The 21729-nt window shown below is 49.7% G+C and overlaps 2 protein-coding genes and 1 long non-coding RNA gene across 22 annotated transcripts in view; 1 reads left to right on the top strand and 2 right to left on the bottom strand.

Annotated features, from left to right (window-relative positions):
* The window catches only part of GIGYF2 (GRB10 interacting GYF protein 2), a 75390-nt gene extending 75244 nt beyond the window's left edge, over nucleotides 1-146 (bottom strand). For 18 of the 20 annotated variants that reach the window (XM_015637169.3, XM_015637156.3, XM_015637161.3 and 15 more), the window contains exon 1: nucleotides 35-146. The gene's annotated coding sequence lies outside the window, so the exon portion shown is untranslated. The remainder of the gene's footprint in view (nucleotides 1-34) is intronic. The other 2 variants (XM_015637159.2, XM_015637160.2) reach the window with 2 other exon arrangements.
* A 67-nt stretch (nucleotides 147-213) lies between these two features.
* LOC107208941 lies at nucleotides 214-4851 on the top strand. Its single transcript, XR_001523378.3, has 2 exons — nucleotides 214-372; nucleotides 2823-4851. It is a non-coding gene; the product is annotated as an uncharacterized LOC107208941 (long non-coding RNA).
* Nucleotides 4544-21088, bottom strand: EFHD1 (EF-hand domain family member D1). The gene is made up of 4 exons (XM_015638112.2): nucleotides 20704-21088; nucleotides 13049-13196; nucleotides 7175-7309; nucleotides 4544-6184 (listed from the first exon to the last, which is right to left on the bottom strand). The coding sequence occupies exons 1-4, from the start codon at nucleotides 20997-20999 to the stop codon at nucleotides 6050-6052; spliced, it is 714 nt and encodes a 237-aa protein (XP_015493598.1). The 5' UTR covers nucleotides 21000-21088; the 3' UTR covers nucleotides 4544-6049.
* Nucleotides 21089-21729: the final 641 nt, after the last annotated feature.

The raw sequence follows: 21729 nt of genomic DNA, 5'->3' as shown, positions 1-21729 counted from the left end.
GCAGCAGGGCCGGGCGGCAGCGGGACAGCGTTACCTGCGCTCCCGGGCGGAGAGTCCCTCACAGCCGCGGCGGCTCCTCAACCCAACAACACAAGATGGCGGGTGCGCCGCCACGCAGCGTCACGTGAGGGCGAGGCCACGCCCCCAGGCCCCGCCGCGGGACCCGGATGAGCAGCGGCGCTTCCCGCCCACTGTCTGTGTGACGTCACCGCGGGGGCGGGCCTCCAGCGCCCCCTGCTGGAGGCGCGAACCCGCCGCAGCGCCACCGCCTCCCCTTCCCTTCGCAGCTCTGAGGAGAGATGGAGCCCCGCGCCTTGCCCGAACCTCCCGGTAATCAAATCACTGCGCCAGGTCCCCTTGTACTTGGCACTGGTAAGGCCACACCTTGAGCCTTGTGTTCAGTTTTGGGCCTCTCAATTCAGGAAGGATATTGAGAGGCTGGAGCATGGGTCAATTCCCCAGCCATTGAGAAGCTGGGGAAGGGTCACCAGTCCGAGAGGAGCAGCTGAGGGAGCTGGGGGCGGGGCTCAACCTGGAGAAAAGGAGGCTCAGGGGGCCCTTCTTGATTTCCGCAGCTCCCTATGACAGGAGGGTGCAGCCGCAGGGAGGGGCTTGGGCTCTGCTCCCAGGGAACGAGCGACAGGACAGGAGAACATGGCCTTAAGCTGCAGCAGGTGAGGTTTAGGTTGAACACTAGGAAGAAATTCTTCACAGAAGGGGTGATTAGACATTGGAAGGGGCTGTCAAAGGATGTGGTGGAGTCGCTGTTTAGGGAGATGTTTAAGGAACGCCCGGACGTGGCAGTCAGTGCCCTGGTCTGGTTGACGAGGTGGGGATCAGTCACAGATTGGACTCGATGATCTCGGAGGTCTTTTCCAACCTGAATGATTCGGTGATTCTGCTACCCTTCCACCCCTGTCACACACACACATACACATCGGCAGCCTCAGCAGCGCAGTGTGGGCTCCCAGCCTTATCTGTTTCCTCTACGTGGCTCCATGGGGCAATTCAGCTTTATCGGTGGCCACAAAAAAACTCTGTGAGAAGCCACCGTGTGTGAGCACTCACAGTGCCCAGGCACCGAGGGCTGGACCTGCTCTCTTCCGGGAACTGGAGAAGCCCCGAGGACACTTTGCCGTGGGAGTCACCCTGGAAGGCAGCGGCAGCTGCTGCTGACAGAAAAAGGGCATTAGATGATACATATTTTAACTCTTCTGATGGAAAAATCAGGAGCTCGAGGCAAACTTTCTCCAGCTAAAAATACCAGTTTATTTTTAGTCCCCAAACCCATATTAGTACATGATGCAGAATAGCCCCATGTGGTTCCTTCAGCCAGTAGTAAAAAAACTATTCTTGGCTGTTAGGCACTGCTGAAGGTATAACCGTTTTCAGCTGAAACAGTTTCACTCTAATCATGATGTCAGCCACAACGAATGTAGCTTTCTCCATCCTCTTCTAGGTGAAGAAATACTTGTCATTGTGTACTGAATGACAGCCAAAAATGATGCAACAGTGAATACTAGTGATTTTTACGAGCTAATGGGTTGAAAGCCTGTAATTCTTGGGGTTTATTTTTAGCTGAGAGCTACATAGGACTATCTCACCCGAAAACCTTAGAATGGAATTTCTCCATTAGGAGACTGGTATGGAAAAGCAAAGCTCCCTAGAAAAGGGCTGGCCTCTGATAAGCTGCATTCAATCCCTCTGGTTGTTGTCACACAGCTTGAGCCAATACTAATAATGATAAAGGGAGGAAGGGAGGCAGTGCTGCATTTCAAGCTGTCAGTGAGAATTTCCAAATTCATTGCAGAAGCAGCTGTGCCTTGTTATTCTACTTATCAAATGTGAGCACTCAAAAATATTTTCACATGCTCTAAGACAGCCTTTATCTGAGATGGGAGATATTTAGCACTTGTAGAATTTTTTTTTATCCCAGTTAGCACAAACATTATATTACTGAGACAAAAAAAAAAAAAAAATCAAGAATCCTCTGAAATACGCCTCATCTGCAAAACTTGGCATTTTTGTAAAATACCTTAAGGGAACTCAGATGACAATCTTTTGGTAATAGCAGATGCATCTTAAATTTTCCACAATTCATTCAAGAAGAACAGGGAGAATCTCATGAAAATTCAAGACTGTACCTGTGTGGTAAAATTCCTGCATGGCTCAATGACAGAATGTCAGCTGATATTGTGTAGGTGTGAAATCACCCCAGCAGCCAGTCTGGGTACCAAGGGCATTATGTACTTCAGAATCCTGGATTATTGTGCCAATTCATCCACGCTATTAAAAACCCAAGTGCAGGGAAACAAACTATAAACTTTCCTTCCTAACCCCTTGTTTTCAGCCATTCTGACTTGGAGGCAAGAGCCCACATCCCTCAGTACAGTGGTAGAGTTATGAACACAGAACACAGCTTTGAAATGATAAATAATGATCACAAAGCAGCCCAAAAAGATGTGCCATAATCATGTTTCCCCTTGCCACGCCTGCGTTTTGTTACTTGAAGAAGTTCCCCTCTTTGTTGAAATAACCAGGGATTTTGTCTGGGAAGAGTCAGTGTCTTCTCAGCAGCCTGTTTTCCATGTCCTCATTTGTTACATCCCTAAAAATAATGGCAGCAAAGCAGGCAAACAGCCAACTGCAGTTTTTAGTTGGTCACTTCAATGCATCTGTCACCTCAGGTGGCTTGTGCTGAAAGACAGAATACCACAAACAAGCTGCTACTTCTGCAACACTCAATTACTTTTAGATGTCTTGGATTTATTTGGATGCTCCCATAAAGTTAAAATGTTATTTTGTCACCTTAATCCTCACAGATAAACCCTGAACCTTGAGCCAGGAGGAGCTTGATCACACCATCTCTTTCTCTCCACTGTGACCACACCGACCTCTTCAGGTGAGACTTCCTGCTGCCATAAGCTGTCCCCTGCAGCCAATGGCAATGACTATGACAGGAGCATCCTTGAGAAATCCACTGCAATCTGAGCATCCAGACAGGCTGAACCCACCCTCTATGCTGGCTAAAGTGGTAGTGGCTCCTCCATTGTACTTTGCCTACTCTGGGAAATGTTAAACAAAAACCCTTCAGGGATCAAAGACTACCTGAACTTTCCATTCTAGATGAGTGACTGGAAGCAAGTATTTGTCCCTTCTGAGAAAGACCACTAAGTGCAATAGGCTTTTCATCAAGCTCCTCTACTTGCCATCACAGACTTGAGTCACTTGGGGCACATCAGAAATACCAGACAGGCATTAATGTACAAGCAGGCATCACTAAAGAGAACTGGGATTTTAAGAACCTTTGAGAACCACCTGTGGTGACATCAGGCATAAAAGGACAGAGCATCAAGGATTGTAATACACAAATTACAGGTAAATACAACCAAGTGTTGTAACATGGTTTTAGGTGGGAAATACAGCTACACAACTTCTCTTTAGTACTTATGCATAACCTAATGACACTGTTACCCAGTCTAATAATTGCCAGTAAAACAGAACAATTTAGAAAGCAATTAATTTCCCAATGTCCATTTCAGCAAAGCTAATTTCAAAACACACATTGCTGCAACTTCCAAATAAATGCACATGCAAAAGCACTTATTGCTCACTGCACTGAATGCAGATTCTAACTAACAGCACCTGTTTGAATTGAACAAAACCAGAGACAATGTTCATTTCCTTACTGAAACTTGTCAGTTGACTCAATTCTATTAAAATAAAACAACTGGAAAGCCTTTTTCCACTCTCCTCTCCTGCAGTCCTGGGCTCTTTAGCCAGCTGCACGTGCAAAGCAGCACAACTCAGCAGTGCTTTCTATGTAGTAAAGAAAAAAAACCAAAAAAAAGCCCCACAAAAATCAAGAGCTGCAGTGTCACAATTTTCCTGGGAAAATAGGGACTAAGGAATCTTCACCCTGATTTTACCTGACCTCTGAGACCTGAGGACTCATAGACACAGTGAATGTATTAGCACAGAGCAGAGGTGCATGGGATAAAATATTTACAGTTTCTATTTCATCACTGGACCTGAAATGAGGCATGGTTAAACCTCTTCCTGAATCCTCTCCTCAGTGTGGCCATGCCAGCACAAAGCTTAGCAGATCAGCAATAGTAGAAACGAAATGTTTAGACACGTTTTCAGATATCCATGTATTTTTATTTTTTCTCCCTTAAAAAAGGCAGAAGCAGGAAGTGCAAAGGGAATTCTAGCTGAAGTGACCTGCCCAGCTCCCAGCTGGGGCACTATGGGGACTGACACAGAGGCTATTTTAAGATAAGGAAAGGCTCACAACCTTCAGATGTCAACATTTAGCAGTGGGCAGAATTTCAAGTATTTACACAGCCATGTCCCTTTCTGAGGAAATGCAAACATGAACGCTTTTTACACCAGAACTGCTGTGCAGAACAGGAAGTGTTACCAAGAAGGAGTTGAATTCTTTTCCCACTCATCCAAGTCAGGATGACAAGCTTTGGGGATTACTACTGTAAATTGTGAAAAATACTATATTCAAAGACCTGTAATAAACCACAGACAAGACTGGAGATAACTGCTTTATTTTTACATTTCAGCAACAGGAGAAATAATTGAAGATGAAATTATCTGCTTTGTTGTAAAGTATAAAAACATTTAATTATAAATATTTAGCTAAAAAAGCGTGATTTATAAAATATAATCTGTGAAGATATATACACAGTTTAATCGTTTAGCAATTCTTTCACCTGACATTAAAGAGTAGAGGTTTTTCTGTTTATTATTCCATGCTCACAGTTTAGTGCTCACAGTTTAAGAAGCAAAACAGATTAAGTGAAAAGATGACTGGTGAGTTTTGTCCTGGAAAAAAAAAAATTAACATTTTGCCACAAATTTGGGCAATAGCAGAGGCAGAATTTGAGCAAATCTATGTCTTGAGAGAGGTCTCTGAGGGCAGTTCCCCTGCTATGACTGACCATGTTTATATCCACACAAGCAGTAGGTATCTCAACACTTGTGGTCAAGTTTCCTGTGTTTCCAAGAGAAAATGGCTAATAGAATAATGCAAGCCCTCAAGATTCAGTTCAGTTAAATGTGCTCACTTCTCTGCTCTCTGAGCAGGGGTTGCTCAGTATACTGTGCTGGTGTCCTCTGTTGTACCTCTAATGAAATCAGTGTCACCTTCATGTTTCAGGCTATGAGCAAATTTCCAAATAGAAAACCCCAGTGTGCCATCCAATTGCACTGTCCAGCTGACAATACCCCCTAAAAACAGATACAGCTGCCTAAGGCTGGAAAATAACAGTGAAGCTGTACAGTACTCTAAATGTGATGGAATGTGAAAGAAGATAAATGGTCAGGCAACTCCGTTTTCTATTCCTCGTTTAAGAGAGCCAGCTTTTTCCCTTTGAAGTCTTGGGAAATCTCGCCTCTTATCGAAGGGCTTGTTACTATGGCACTTCAGAGAAGAGAAACTGGAAGACTCTTCAACATGCTGGGTGGCAGAAAATGCTACAGGAAATGATAAGTGAATTTGATCCATATCCCTAGTAATTATCTCTCTTCACAGTGTTTTCACAGTGCCTGTGGCATGGGGCTTTGAGGAATAAGAATAGGGTGACAACACCCAACAGTAGTACAAACATACAGAAGTCAAGCTGTATTTTGTACACCCTGATTTACACAAGACCTCACTACTTGCCTGTCAGCAAGGAATGAATTAATACAGGATTAAGAGAAAAAGGATGTATAGGAAATAATGAAGTAAGCAAACATGACACTTGTCAGTGCTCATCCATGATTTGCTACCTGCTGTTTCTACTTTAGGGTGATGTGCTTGTAACAGTTCAGAGCAAACAGCCTATACACAGCTCCTACTATTCACATCATTATGAATGCATAGTAGCTGCAAGAGTTGTGCCCTTAGGAGTTCAGGAGGATCTTCAAGAAAGGAAGGCTAGCAAAGCTGTGATGAGTCTTAGGCAGGATCCAAACAGTTCTGTCCAAGTCAGAGCCCTGATCTGGGAAACGTACCAAGTTGTGTGCAGTTTCAGAGTGCATACTGGCTGGTTGGTTACTGGGTAAATGCAGATTTTAACTCCCTGAAAGCTGCTCGGCGGTGCTTCCTTTCCTCCTCTTCCCGCTTTCGCTCATCCTGCTCAGCTTTTATCTCTGCTTCAAATTTACTGGCTGAGGAGAGGGCTTGAGCCTTTATGAGACAGAGAGAAAATAAACAATTGTCAAGCCTTGCATCAGAGGGAGAGCCAAAGCCTGAGCTACTCCCAGATGAGCAACACAGAACTGCTTGCTGTACCTCCCAGTGCTTGCTGGGATCCTCTGTCAGGACAGCTCAAGTATTAATTACACTGCAGTGCTTGGGTATTTACACCCCATACCTGTTACCTTCCTTGACTTTAACATCAATAAAAGAAAGGCCACTTATTAGTAAGTCACTAGCAAGTGCCCAAAACAAGGCCATCAGTTCTGGGTCACATACATTATTTCCATAAGCAGGCAGCAGGGCATAGGCTGTGAGTATGCAGTGGAAGAAACTACTGCAGAAAACACTCTGAATCACAGCCAAATCTGAGAACATCATACTACACCATGGATAATCTGCAGATCAAAGAGACATTGTTTACTTGCTGGCTATTTTTCCAGCTTTCATCTCAGTACATCTGCTGTGCAATAGCCGTGTTAGGCTCTTGGGAAAAAACTTCTTATATAAACAAGCAGGATTATTTTCTCTCCAACAGAGCTTTCAGAAAGGGTGCTTTGTCAGCTTCGGATGGTGTACAGCTCTTTCTGCCAACCCCAGGACCCTGCAGAATGATTTTGAGTCCAAAGGTTACAGAGAAAGAGATGTCTGAAATCCTATACTCCAAAACACTCCGTTCACCACTAAACTCAGAGTGTTCTGGTTGAGGGAGGTTTTGCAAAATGGGAAAACACTGTCCTTATTGCATTAGTTTTCAGGACACTTTTGTCTTTAAAAGAGGTCAGCAACTTAGTCCCAGCCACAGAGACACAGGTCAGCCAGTCAGCTCTACCAGGGTAAGATCCAGAACACAGACTGTGAATTACATTGCTCTGGTGTGTTGATTGAGCCACAGAAAGGCTCTAGGAAGAGTCCAACAAAATTTGACAGAAAACTCAGCTGCAGTTGAGTTTTTTCATATTCCTCTGTGCTACACCATACCTTAGCTTCAAAGAAGTTCTTGGCTCCTTTGACTCCCTCAATGGACACATCTATCTCTGAGAGCTTCGCAAGAGTCAATAGGCCGCTGTCCTCCTCAAGTTCCCCAGCTGCAGCTTTGTGGAAAATCAGCAGGAACTAGCAAGACAGAGAACAGATATTCAGTTTTTTCTCTGAGGCTCAAACAATTTAAAATACAAACAGCACAATCACCTGGAGAGGGATGAATTCACATTTCAGAAAAGGAAACCAGGTCTATAAAAACCAAGTGGTACCAAGGAGCTTGTGCTCTAGTACACAGTCCTGTTACAGACTAAAAGCAGTAGGAATCTCACAGGAAAAGAAGGTTTCCTGGGAATCAGAGCCCTGGGTAAAGCACAGTTCTTACCAAGTCTGGGCTGCTATGTGGCCAGAGAAAGGAGGCCACCTCTGCACCTGCCCAGTAAAACCGTTGGGTAGGCTCAGATATAACTCTTTATGTCCCCACACCCTAATGGTGTACTCACAAGCCCTCCACTGGCTTCTCCAGTGTTCTATGGACCTACGTCACATCCCATGACAATGAAAGCAGGGCAAACACACCTCTGGTTCACCTCAGGCTCCCTGAACCAAGGCATCAGTGTAGTCCTTTTATAAAGAATATCAGCCCAGGTGTGTGCATGCCCTTGTGACAGAGTGGCTTGAACAAGTGTCCACAGAGCAAGATGGTATGAAAGTTCTGTCCTGCACTGCACAAATCCAGTGTCACTACAGCAGAGTGTGTATTGGGAAATGAATTGCAAAGGGAAGCAAACAAAATGAGAGTTATATCTCATTCCACAAAAGCTTAATTTTTGTTTTAAAGAAGGAACAAAACCTGTCTGCTTAAAAATCAAGACCTCTGCACCACCATCCACCTGCCAATCAAATTCCAGGTTAAGATGTGAAAGCTCTAGGTGTACTTGCAGAGGTCCTGTAACTAACTCCCTGCTATTCTTGGTGAGTGACCCCAGGAGGTGTCTCAATGCTCGAAACAGCGCAGAGAGAACAGACACAAGGACAAGCCAGGTACAAAAGGAGCACAAGCAACAAAGCCACACCAATGCAGCACTTCAAGCCAGGCCAGAGGGCTGAAGATATGATGTAGGGTTGCCCTGAAATCCCTTTGCAAAGGAACATCAAATATCTCTAGGTCTGTGCTCCTCAGACTGCCAGGCTGGGTAGTCTGCTGCTTCCTATGGAGAGCCCTAGCTGTCCCAGAGGAGGGCAGCAGAGTCCCAGCATCCACACTGAGCCAGCCCTGCTTCAGCTTACTCAGAGAAGCTGGTGGGAATGCAAGAGTTTGGGAAGGCCTCCCATGAGGAAGGGTGTGGATATGACAGCAGTGCTGGCCGCCTTCTTGCACAGGCAGCTCACCAGGCACTGCTCCATGCAACAGCCTCTTTAACCTGTGAGTACTCTGCACAGGGCAAGCAGAAAGCAGGCTGGGCTTAGCAAGGGAACTTTTCCTTCTCCAAACACATTGTAGTTGGTTGACCCTGGCTGGATGCCAGGCTATCAAAGCCACTCTATCATTCCCCTTCTCATCTGGATAGGGGAGAGAAATTATAATGAAAGTTCATGAGTTAAGGACCTGGAGAGATTATTCACCAAAATACTGTCATAGGCAAAAAAAGGCTCAACTTGGGGATATTAACTGAATTTTTTACTAACAAAATTAGAGCAGGGTAACGATAAGTAAAATAATTCTTAAAGACATCTTCCCCTCACCCCTCCCTGCTTGCTAGCTTCTACCTCTTCTCTCCAGGAGTATAGGGAGATAGGGAACGGGGGTTATGGTCAGTTCTTCACAGGTTGTTCCTGCCACTGTGCAGGGAAAAAAAGAGTCCTTCCCCTGCTCCAGCATGGGCTCCTCTATCCATAGGTCTGCAGGTCTCTGCCAGCATGAGCTTCCCATAGGTTCACATCTTGCTTTCAGACAACCACCTGCTGTGGTATGGGTGTCCTCCATGGGCTGCGGGTGGATCTCTGCATCCCCATGGACCTCCATGGCCTGCAGGAGGACAGCCTGTTTTACCATGGTCTTTACCATAGGCTGCAGGGCAATCTCAGCTCCAGAACCTGGATCACCTCCTGCCCCTCCCTCTCCAATAACCCGGGTGTCTGCAAAGCTATTCCTCACATATTCTCACTCCTCTCTTCTCTGGCAGTAATTACCTCTGCATGATAACTTTTTAACCTTCTCAAATATGCTATCACAGAGGCATTACTATCATCCCTGATTGGCTCACCTTAGTCCGTGGCAGGTCTGTCTGGCTTCAGCTTACCAGACATGGTGGAAGATTCTAACAGCTTCTCACAGAAGCCACACCTTGTAGACCCCCTGCTATGAGAACCTGGCCATGCAAACCCAATACACACATGTAAGAAATAAATGATTCACTGCCAAACAGGCAAAGCATCCTGCTTGGAAAGAAAACAAATCCTCCCCAAGACATCCTCTCCCTCCGCTCAGATCCACTGGGCTCTAGCTAGTTCCCCTTTGCCACTACCAGGCACTGTGACACAGAGGGCTGGCAGCTAGGCTGGAATTAGTCATGCTTCCTCCTGCTCCACCCTTAAACTCCCACTTCCTGGCATTGGAAAAGAGCAGTGGAGGCAGCACAATCCTGAGGTCTGATACAGCTGTCACCTGGGGAGGGACTGGGTCATGAGTACAAGTGAGCATGAATCATCCTGAAACTAAGGGATGCAATCTTCTAGAAGAATATAGGCTGTTGTGGCCACAAAGGGCAGGCTGAGTTTAAGGAAACTTGGGACTAAGACAGTGGTTAGGGTGAACAGAGCATAATGTCAGTCCCAACGATCTGGCAAGGTGGACTATGAGAGATCATGCTGGTTCACAGAGGAGCTCAGCAACAATCACTCCAGCACACAGCCTGCAGCCCACCTTACCTTGAGGTACTGGTCCTTACTAGCTAGAGAACACCAGCAATCTGCATTCAGCTCCCATTGCTAGCCTGTGTAACACCCTTGCTGGGCCCATGACACACCATGTACAGCTAAGTCTCAAGGAAATGTCAACAGAGAAGCACGTGAATAATGTAGGTAGGTACCTTTCAAAACTCTGCTCTCAAAGAGGACAACATGACCCACACTTTCCAACCCACTAACCTGGTAAATTGTATTTGTTTTCACATCCTTCATGATCCAAGACCTACCCCACAAAGCCAGGCTGGGCATCATGAAAGGAAAGGTGTGGGACTGACAGTCAGCAGCAGCCTTGCAACAGCAGCTTGCCAGAAAAGCAGCACTATGGAAGGATGTGGTTTGTACCAACCCTGGTAGCATACACATCATGTGGGTCAATATTTCAGCTGGAGAGGGTGTAGGGGGCAGTGAGTGGATTTCTGTGGGTTCTAGGTAGCAGCTCCAGTTACCCATTACTATCCCAGCAATTAACTCTGGTTTCCTGTGGTAATGAGGGAACTAGACAGTCAGAGGTGTAGGGTTTTTTCCTCCCACTACACCTAATCTTTTGAAGCCTAAATTTCATTGCTTGAGTCACAACAGGAGTCTTGTACAGTTAATTGTTAATGTATTGGTGGATGTTCAAAGGTCAACGGTAAAAGGCAGCTTTCCTAACAGGGCCTGTGGTTTGTCAGCAGCCTGCTTGCCAGGCAGCAGCTTATCTGGGATGGGAGGACACTACTCAAAGCACTAGAAAAAGGTGATCTATTGCAAGTGAAAGAGATCCCTACCAATTCTCTGGCCAGACCACAAGAAGAGTATGATCAGGCAGGTATGCCAGGACTTGGTATTCTCTGGGTAGGCACAGGAACCCTCCAGTACTATAGTTGCACCCTACTGTGTTCAGACACTCATTTAAACCAGTTTTCTCCTGGTATCATCTGAATTACTCAAATCAGCTTAGTCACCCTCCACATGCTTGCTTGTCACCACCAATGAGAAGCAGAATGGGACAGGCCTATGGGATGGTTGAGGCCTCCTAACCCACCAGGGAACCTGCTTCCCTGTGAGCCCTCTGCCTGAACACAGCAGCTGGACAGGGCACACCTGCAGCAAGGCAAGACAAGAAGCATCCTGCTCCTCTCTACCACATGAAGCTTTGGGTATCTGCCAAAACTGCTGTGTAATTTGTCCCCAGAGCTCTGCCAGTGATGCTCCCTCATTCCAAACCATCAGCCACTCAAGCTTGCAGTTGCATGACCATTGTTTTCCCTTCTGGCAAAACACTTCAACAGCACCAGCTGCTGCACGCCACATGCCAGGGGCTGGCAGCACAGGCACCCCTGCCTCTGCTCCAAACAGGTGGCAGCAGAAGAGGAGCTGCTCTGCCAGTTTGTGTCATACCACTCATGCTGGGACATCAGCACTTTTCAGGCCCTTGAGGATAAAGGCATTTCTCTTCCATGGGAGAGCCCCTGCAGCAAGCCTGGAGGCTGTCCCCAGCTCTTCACCCAGAATGAAGGGTGGCCCAGAATGCACACAGAGGGCTCTTCAGCCTACTCAGTGATTTGGCAATCAGTGACCTGAGGCCATGGGCACGTGCTCTTCCTGCTCCACTGGATTTTTTGCTACCTCCAGTTCACCTCTCACCGGGCAGCAGGGAACTCAGGGACAGGCTCTCATTTCTCAGATTTGCATATCCTTCCCCCTCTCTTGTAACCCAAGTCTTTGGTCTCTGTCTTTTCCTGCTGCCCTCTTGCACTGAAATAAATCAAACAAAGCCCTTGGGGCACAAAAGCAGAGGAAGATGGTGTGATGTGCCAGTAGAGAGAGATGGTGCAGCAGCTCTGTGAGTGACAGTCACCCCTCATGCCCCAACCAGTCACAGGCCTTGACTGCTCATCCTCCCTCCCAGCACTGCCAAAGCTCTCAAACTCCCACAACGGAGAGCTTGATGTTCTGAGCCCTACCCTGTAAGAGGCGTGGTGAGAGCATCATGCCTGCAGAAACAAGGGAGCCCAGCTGCTCAGGGCCCACCACAGGTATCCCACAGGACGGAAGGAAGCAGCACAGCCCTCAAAACCAGTGCAGGACATAAGAAGTGCTGCCCCTCCTCTTTCTACCTAAGGGGCTGTGGGTTAACTCAGAAAGCCAGTGTGACATTTGCTTGTAACCAAGCCAGCTCTCAAAGACTGAGAGGAGGAAATGATGCAACAGGAGCTTTTGGTACCTGGTTCCCTCTTCCTCCTGAGACGATTTGGGTACCCCTAAGTACATGCAGGTCACTGCTCAAATTTCCTCTCTTCCTCGGCCTGGAAGAGGATCCTGGCCTGTCCTCACTGCTGTCACAATACAGTGGTAACAGACAGACCTGTTTGAGCAGTGTCAGTGCTGAGCCAGAGTGCAGTAGCAAACTGCTGCATCCACATGTTTATTCCTTGTTGCAGGGAGGTGACCACCCCTCAAAAAGCTTGCCATAGTTAGTCACTGCATGATGCAGGGAGGGTCTCAATACAAATTGGAAGAGAGAGCTTTTTGTGGCCCATGAGATAAGCTGATCCAAGTAGAGCTCCTGCACTGCACCTAAAATGAGGCCTCAGCTGCTGCACCACAGGAGCCAAGCAATGAGACCTGGAAACTGAAGGGACAGAACTCCATCTATAACAGGGAGCTCAGTGAGCACTCCCAGCAGCTGCAACAGGGCTCAAATGTGTTCCCAAAGCAAGCAAGGAGGTTGAAGAGCTTTGGCATCAGGTACCATGACTGTCAAGTGGAGATGGAGGTTAACAACGCTCCGCACCCTTGGCATGGGGAAGCTCACCAGCTTTTCCACTGCACCCCACCACTGGAAAAACACAGAGGGGAGAGGGCTCCCTACAGCCCCCAGGGTCCAGCTGCCTCCTCCTTCAGCCCTGCAGCCACCCTCACCTCACGGAAGCTGAGCTTCCCATCAAAGTCTTCATCCACCTCCTTGATCATGTTCTTCAGCCCCAGGTGGGTCTGTGGGGCTCCCAGCTTTTCCATCATCAGCTTCAGCTCCATCAGGTCGATATATCCATCCCGTCCAGAGTCATACCTGCAGGGTGCAAAGGGGAAGGGGTCAACCATCATCATCCCCATACTCAGCTCCCCAGAAGAGGAACCGTGCACATGGATGAAGTCACTGCGTGATTCAAAGCTCAGGGGAGAGGGAAAGCTGCATGACATGGCCAGTGCTGAGATATATTAAGCTCAGGGAAGTAGCTGTCAGCTTTCAGAGCTGTTTCACCAGAGAGAGAAGTACTTAAGGGAACTCAGACCAAATGACCCACACAGAAGGAGCACAGAAGAACTCAGCTTATCTCAGTGGGATTTCCATTTCACCCACCTGCCTGTGCAGCACAAAGGTAACTTGCACACAGCTTACACCATGCACCAACAACATGGTGAGGCAAAGGCATGCATAGTCAGCTGCTGCCAGGTTTCCTGCTAGTTTCAAGGAGAAACAGGGAACAGAGACCAAGCAGACCCTCTTGGCAGAAAGCAATCTTTCTTCATAAGCAAAACTCCCCCCTCTAGCTGTTAAGATCTTTCCTGTCCAAAATGCTTTTGTACTAAAACAAGCACCGTGCTTCAGGGCAGCTGTTTATTCTGCGTCCCCATGCAGAGCAGAAAGACAGTCCCAAGGGAGTACAGCAATCCTAGCCAGGGCTGTGGTAGCAGGGCTGCACCACAGGGCCAGGCTGGCAGAAGAAACCAGTGCCCACCTCCAGGAGCAACACTAGATTGGGACCATGCTCCCAATGAAGCACCAAGGACTGCAAGGACTCTTCAGAGGAGAGCACCAGTGCAAGGGGAGGAGTGTTTTAGGGATGGGGAGGCAGCAAGAGATCTGCTGTGCACAGCCTGGGACTGTGCACCAACTCCTCCCAACATCTGCTGTGGGTGTGGGTAAAGCATCTGGTCCATCCAGCAACCAGCACTTCACACCCACCAGGGCTATCACCAGCTTTCAAAGTCCAAAAGCTGCAGGGATGGGCGCTCTGTTATCAGCTGGTCAACAGCCCTCTTTCATCCGGATCTTGCCATCAGGGTTCAGCACAGAGCTCTGGCTTCACAGGAGAGGACAGGGAAGGGTCTCCCAAGCTGGGCTCAGCTCTGGCACACAGCCTGACACTGCACCCCTGCCACCATCTCAACCCTGACAGAGTTAAATCCTTTCAACCATTCAGAAGGAAACCCTAGGCACAGTGCTGAAGCTTTCCAATGGGCAGGAGCCAGTCAAACCCTCCCACCCATCATCTTTCATTGACTGTTAGCTCTCTTCCAAAGAAATGAGGGCTGTAGCCATCTCAGAGATCTGCACAGTTGTGGTTATCCTGGAAGAAAGCCCTTTCCAGCTGAAAAACCTCAAAGCCACAGAGGAAGCTGTGGCAAAGGAAGGCATGAACAAAGCCACCTGCCCGAAACTGCATACAGGCCTGAACAGCACAAGGCAGAGCTGCAGCCAACATCTCTGCTTCTGCCTTCATGAGCACAGTCACAGCAGATTTTTTTCCCCCAAACCAGGGTGGTCTCCATGAGTTTCCAGAGTCCCACCACCCCCACAACTATTTCTAATAATCTGTAGCGATTAGTTTCCAAGGGTCCCAGGACTAAGAGACTCCCAATGACAGAGATGTAACTACCAGACTAGGTTGGCACAGAACTCCTGTTACTTATCTGCCTGCATTCTCTGTACACCCAGCAAGCCCCATGAGCCCACCAAGCTGAACTGCTTTCTGAAAAAATAGGAAAGAAACATCCATCAGAGCAGAAACCAGGTCATAAACCTTGGATACCACAGGGAAGAAGTGCAGCAAGGTCTGCACAGCAAGGAAGGTGTCAATTAAGGCACATTCACAGCATTACCCAGCCCAGAGCTGAGATGCACTTCCAAGACATCACAGAAGCATAGTAAGTGGAATATTTAATTGTAAATTTGCTTTTTTTTCAAGTTCGGGAGAAAGGGTGCAGAGCTGTCACTGCTGGAGACATGGTGCTTTTGATTAGACACAGCAGCAAAATGTGCAATGGCAGAGAAGCACCTGGGGTTGGGTTTTTTGGGGGCCCAACAGGCTCATAATGCCCTTTGGCTGGGTGCAGAAGCAAAATAATGTTCCCTCTAAGGGCTGCTCATCTGGGGTTGGGATACTGCCCAGCCCTACATGGAAGCTCTGGGTAACAGAGATGAAGGCAGAAGTAGGACACAAGCCCAGCCTGTGCCTGCAGTGTTTATCTCACTCTCCTGTTATGGATATTACCTGCAGGTAAACATTGGCCCAGGGGTGAGTACATTGCCCTGAAAGGGTTAAGCATGGGGCACAGCTTCAGGGCTCATCCCTGCAGAGAGGCAGGACAAAGCCAGGATTGTTCAAAATGGGGTCTTGCCAACAGCAGGCCTGGCAGAGCAGCACTCTGTACCAGCCACACAATGGGTGTTGAGCATGCTGGGCCAGAGTACAGCTGGTGCTGAGAAGCACCCAGAAATCAGGTTACCAGTCCCCTGCACTCAGGGACAGCCAGACAGAGGGGCACTGAAACTCACTGGCAACACCCTGCAAACTGCTGCGTTCCCTCCCTGCCCCCTCGCCTCTTAAAACAGCTGAACTATTTTAGGACCTGGGTACAGCCACTCAGCTGCTGCACAGCCAGACTATTTAGGGAGAGACATACTTATAGGGCATCAGAAACAGCACAATTCACTCCCCACCACCCTCCCCCAGCAGACCACAGGCATTCAACACTGTGGGGCACAATGCAGACTGCATCCTTCTAGTCAGTTGATGCTCTCAGCACACCTCAGTCCTACCAAAAACCCACAGTCTGCCTTTTGAGAGATCATAAAACTCCCCTGTCTGCCTTTTGGCAGCCCCCTTTCAGGGCCCTTGGCTCAGCCAGCCCCAGATGCCTCACACACAGCTACCAGCAGCACAGCCCTGCCCTGGTGATGGACAGCCATCACCTTCACAGACAGAGCTGGAAGAAGGCACCAGGGCAAGTTAAACACACCCCAGCATGCAGGGGAGCCATTCCATCCTGTACTCCAGGAGTGGCATGGCAAGAGCATGAAGCACTCAGGTGCCTGGCAAGCCCCACCATCACCCAGTGTACTGTCCTGCTGTGACACCAGAGCTTGCTTCCTTCAGGCTCAAAGCTCCCTGGGGCATGAGCCAAGCCTCACCTGAGTGATGTGCAGGCATTACAGACAGAGAGGAATTGTGCCAACAGGCACAGACCTCTCATGTCACAGGAAGGCCACTCCAGCAGCAGGTCAGTGCCACGGCTACAGCAGATCCCACCTGTGACAGCTGGGATGCCGCAGGCAGGTACAGGCCCCATGGCCGCTGTGATAAAGCTTTGCCACGCTGCTGCCACAGCAGTGTTCCTGGCAGCAAATCAGATACAGCAGTGGCTGCCAAAATCTGCTGCAACAAGGATGCACCCAGATTCTCACGCTGGCTCGCTTCCACCCGGACTGCGGAGCGTGCCTGGCTGCTGAAGCACTGCGAGAGGAAAGCAGAAGACAAAATCAGGGGGAAGGAAGGAATACTTTCTGAAAAGACTTTCTTAAGAGCATGAAGTCTGTTACACAATTACAATTACTGCCCAAGTACAAGCATTGCACTGGTGTTACACAGGTACTGGGGGGGTTACATCACAGAAGAAGGAGGGATCAGGAAGGGAGGAAAAAGGAGATGCCAAGCACTGCATCACCTGTAGTGACTCTGCAGTCACCCTCCTCTAAAACTCCACTTAATAGGACAATTGAATGAGAAAACACAGATCCTGAAGGATCAAAGAGCAGTTGCTAAACATTTACATTCCTTGAGAAAAGCTGGAATGAAAACCTGCCCTCCCTGTACATGTTTGCTGCACCTTACCTTGCTTCACATACTATGGACACCTGTACTTTGATCTACAGTTCAGTTCCTATATGCTGCAATGGCTTAATTGAGGCTTTGAAATAAAGCAGTTGGAATAATGATGCTGAAGTAATAATCTCCTCTTAAATATTTCAAATCCTAAGTAGCACTTTATTCCCTCTGAGCATTGTGTTTCACCTTACATGGAGAAAGTGGTGCCAATCTCTGCTCCCTGATATCCAGTGATAGGATAAATGGGAATGGTTCAAAACTGCCTCAGAGGAAGATCAGACTGGACCTGAGGAAGCCTTTCTATAAGCCTGAGATGGTTGTCAGACCCTGGAACAGCCTTCTTAGAAAGGTGGTCGGTGCCTCAAGCCTGTCAGTTTGTCATTTGGACAATGGTCTTAAAAACAAGCCTTAACTTATGGTCAGTCCTGAAGCAATCAGGCAGTTGAACGAGATATGATCATTGGTGGTCCATTCCAAATGGAATATTCTATTCTGTTGCCAAGGGTTTGTTCCAAGAATTGGAAACAATTCCTCCATACCAAGGTGGGCACAGGAACAGACTCCTCAGCCACATGCAGCTTCATCCTCCCCAATCCAGGCAGAAGCTCTCCTGCTCTTCAAGAGACATGAGGGCAAGATGAGAGTCTCCTCCACTAATATATTCTCCAAGATGCTGGGCAAGACCTGCAGGCCCATGCTGAGTCCCCATGGTAATAACCTTCCTGCCCACTGGAAGTCGAGAAACAGCCGGTCACAGACCAGAGGCAGCCAGTCACATGGAGCACATGACAGCTCTAGAGAAAGCAGGTCTGCTGAAGCATGTCAGATGAGGCTGGGGCACCTGGCAAAGGGGCTCTTAAGTGGCTCCAGGAGGACAAGGGGACATCACAGCCTCTCCCATCAGCCAAATGCAAGGAACTTATGCAATGTGTGGGCAACACATGAAATTCCCTAGATATAAAAGGCAATAGCAAGACTGGAATTTCTCCACTCCCTCACACCCCACAGAAGAAGCTGCTGTCTGTTTTCCTCCCCCTTACATTTCTCATAAAGGTCATTCCTGCCAGGCAGAGCCACACTGCCAACTCTGCCAATTTCCTGGACAAAGATGGCACCAAGGAGGGCTGTGAGTCTCCAGAGGCCCTAAGAGTTCACTTAGACAACTCAGGAAAGAGAGGTTATTGTGGTCCTCTCACAGAGTCCTCACATATTGTTAGAATAGGCAGCTAATTAGGTCACATTATAATTAACCTGAGCTCTAGACTTCCTGGTTTCTGCCAAAAAAATATCCATCCTGAGAGCTGCCTGGACCCAGCACTCCAGCAGATACCTGCACCCCGTCTCCAGTGGAATGGGGCCAAAAAGGAGAGATGCTGATAAGAGGAGGCTTGGACAAGAGAGGGGGGAAAGTGAGTCCAACTGTGGCAGCCAGAGCAAAGGGCATTTTTTCTGCTTTGGAAGGATGCTCCTGGCATAGCCCCAGATGGAGAACTATATTTTGGGAAGTCCCACTTTCAGACAAGTTCTTTGCTCCCACCCTGGCAGTCACAGCCACCGTCCATACCATGGGATGCCATGACAGGCATTCAGGGCAGCTGCTATCACTAGGACATCTTTTCAGCTGGAGCACCATGACCCAGCCCACATCATGCACAGGACTATAGACTCAAATTTAGTCTAAACTAGAAATTTAAAAGTCCCACTAGACTGATAAGAAATTTTTTTTTTTTTGACAGAAAGTTTCCTAGTGGAAACCTGGCATCCTATGGCAATGAGAAGATAGTAAATGAAAAAAAATAAGCCTTTGAGAGAGGGATATAAGAAAGACCCTGAGCTGCAGTGGCCAGGGCCAATAAGCCATACAGAAAATTAAAGCCTTAATCACATTAACTCAAGCTCTGACTGACAGGAATTAAGGGGAACATTTCCTCTCCTCATGGAGCACGTGATGTCAGCCAATAGAGACAGGTCACTGGCAGCAGATGGACTAAATACCAGATCCTCTTCCACTGCAAACCTCAGGTGCCTGGAACAGTGAACACCAGGACATAGTTCTCTGGCTGCATATCCAGGAAACACAACAGGGGAGCATGCAGCCCACCTTCTTCCCCCTTTGGCATCAGCAGTTCCTACAGGGTATGCAATGCTTTCCAGCTACATTGACCAGCTGATTAGCATTCAACTGCAAAGCCTAGCTTTTCCTGCTTACAAGGCTGGCGTTTAATGAGCTCATTGTTGAAAAATCAGGCTGCAATTCAGCTCTTCCACTTTTGATTTCCCAAAACCACCGCCATTCCTTTCCTCTTCCCTACTGAGGCAGTGCTGTTGCCCAGTCCAGGCTCTCACCCACAGCTTTCAGGCCTTGCCGGCATTGTTTGTCCTCCAATCCTCACAGCACCATGTATCAGCCTTCCATAGAGAGGGATCCCCTTTAAGCACAGTCAAAAGGGACACAGGATAGAGTGGAGCAGCAGTCCCGCCTGGACCACCTCGCTTCCCACACCAGCTGCCAACACAACGCTGCCTGTGCAACAAAGAACTCCAAACTCCAGTAAGCTCACAAAAGCCCATCGCCTGGTCTCCTGTGGCAACAGCCCGGCTGGGACAGGCAACACCCCGCAGCGCTGGGAGCCAGCAGCATTCAACTAACTCTTGATCTCCTCGCAACAATTCAGGGTGCCCAAGGCAGCTTTCAGCTAGGTGAACAATGATCTGACAATTTACTAATCTCACTTCAATCACCTCAGTAAGGTGAAGTACACCTTCACACCTTGCTCTGTGGTCCTCCTGTCCACAGCAGCTTTCTCCCAGTCTGGCAGCCTCTCATGGGGCTCTGAGGACACGGACACCCAGGAGCCCATGGGTCTGGGGTGCTGGAGGGAAACCTGAGCGCAGACAAAGGTACCCAGACACAGCCTAACTGCAGGAGCGAGGACATGGTCTGGAGGAAAGGGGTACGATCATGGTCTCGGGGAGGGCCAAGCCCTTCTGCTTACAGGAGCAGCTCTCCCTGCTGCTAGCAGCAGTTTGACTTTAAACACAAACCTTCCTGCTGGGAGGGGAACCCCATCGCAGCCCCCACGAAGCGGGTAGAAAAAGGAAACTGTGCTCAACCTTTGTTTGGGTGCATGGTAGGAAGCACCAAACCTGGAAGACAGGACTGTGCTCGGAGCTAGGACATTGCCAGGCAGAGCCAGCAGGACAGCTGGGGACGTTCAGGGTAGCAGTTGTCTCAGGAAAATGCCCAGCACCTCAGCCCGGCCCCAGGACACAGACCCACCGGGTGCCCCAGGGGCAGAAAAGTACTGTGTTCTCACAATCCCCCGTCCCACCCAGAGCGTCCCGCAAAGCCATAGCTCCTGGGTGCCACCACAAACAGCCACCGTTCCAATCCCAGGCAGACCGTGAGCTAAACGCAGGGCTGAACCCCAGGCAAACTCTACGAGTCCCCCGGCAAAGCACAGGGACAATCTGGGGATCAGATGGCGCTGGGAACGCGCCGCGGCTTCCTCCAGCCCGACCGCAAAACCGCGGAGAAATGCGAGCATGCCGCCGAGAGCGGGCAGCCCTCCTCCAGATGTGCCCCCGGGGGCCGGCCCCGGGAGGGGCTGCGCGGAAAGACAGAGCCCCGGGCCCGGAGCCCACGGGCCGGACAGCGAGCCCCCCACCCCGCTCCACCCCACTCACAGGCGGAACATGCGCTCCATGTCCTTGATCTGCCGGCGGCTGAACTCCTTGAACTCGGTGTAGGGGTTGAAGACCGCGGCCCGCCGGGGCTGCGCCGCACCCTCGTTGATGTCCTGCCGCCGGCACAGCTTGGCGCTCAGCTCTGCGCCCGCACTGGCCGTCAGGCAGCTCCGCTCCTCCAGCTCCCCGGCTGCCACCGCGCCCTTGACCGCCTCTGCCTCGCCCTCCGCCACTGTCCCGCTCTCCTCCAGCTGCAGCCGCCGCTGCAGCTTCTGCGCCAGCTCCTCCGAGGCCATGGCCCGGCGCTCCCGCCGGCTAGCCGCGATACCGCCCCCTCAGCCCTACTCCGCTCCGGCCAGGGCCGCCCGCCCCGATGCGCAACTTTATTCCCTCACTTGGCGGGAGCGGGGCGGGACGGGGAGGGACGGGGCGGAGGGAGGCCGGGACGAGGCGGGAACTTAAGGAGGCGCGGCGGGGTAGGGAGGGGGATTGTGGAGTTTGTCGCCACCATATGCGAGGATGTGGTGTGCAGGCATTCCCCCGGCTGATCTCTGACGTGTATGCTCTCCCATACAGCAGCCACCTCCACCTAGGTGACCTACGCAGGCTGCCTCCCCACATCCTCATGCAGGGAGCCCCCCACTCCATGGACACTCTCCGACGCATCCCTCAATCGAGGGATCGAGGGGGTCCTCGCCAGGTCTCCCCTGCACCCCACAGCAGGGAACTGCGCTGGCCCTGGGATGCACAGACCAAGTGCACCCCACAACGCTACCTGCTCCGGTCCGTTCCGGGGGGCGAGACGAGCCCCGAGCCCGACTAGGAGCCTCCCGCGCCCGGGCAGAGCAGCGGGATTCCGTCGGCTCACCAGGCGCTGCAGAGACGACAGAGATCAGGCTTGCCCGGCACCAGGACAGAGGGACCCCTTAAGCCCCTCTATGCGCCTCCCTTTTCTTACCTCCTTGGTCTAAAATTAGCCTAGGACAAAGCTCGGCTTAGGCCTGGATTCTCTCTCCTTCCCCAGAG

This window comes from Parus major, chromosome 9, assembly GCF_001522545.3.
Source record: "Parus major isolate Abel chromosome 9, Parus_major1.1, whole genome shotgun sequence".
Lineage (NCBI taxonomy): Eukaryota > Metazoa > Chordata > Aves > Passeriformes > Paridae > Parus > Parus major.
Note: the sequence above shows the minus strand (reverse complement) of the source record. Positions and strands in the feature narration are given on the sequence as shown.

Coding starts and splice junctions, on each gene's coding strand:
- EFHD1 (XM_015638112.2), bottom strand. CDS start 20,999: ATGGCCTCGGAGGAGCTGGCGCAGAAGCTGCAGCGGCGGCTGCAGCTG. Junction 13,197..20,703: donor ATGGAGCGCATGTTCCGCCT/GTGAGTGGGGTG, acceptor TGCACCCTGCAG/GTATGACTCTGGACGGGATG. Junction 7,310..13,048: donor GGAAGCTCAGCTTCCGTGAG/GTGAGGGTGGCT, acceptor CTGTCTTGCTAG/TTCCTGCTGATTTTCCACAA.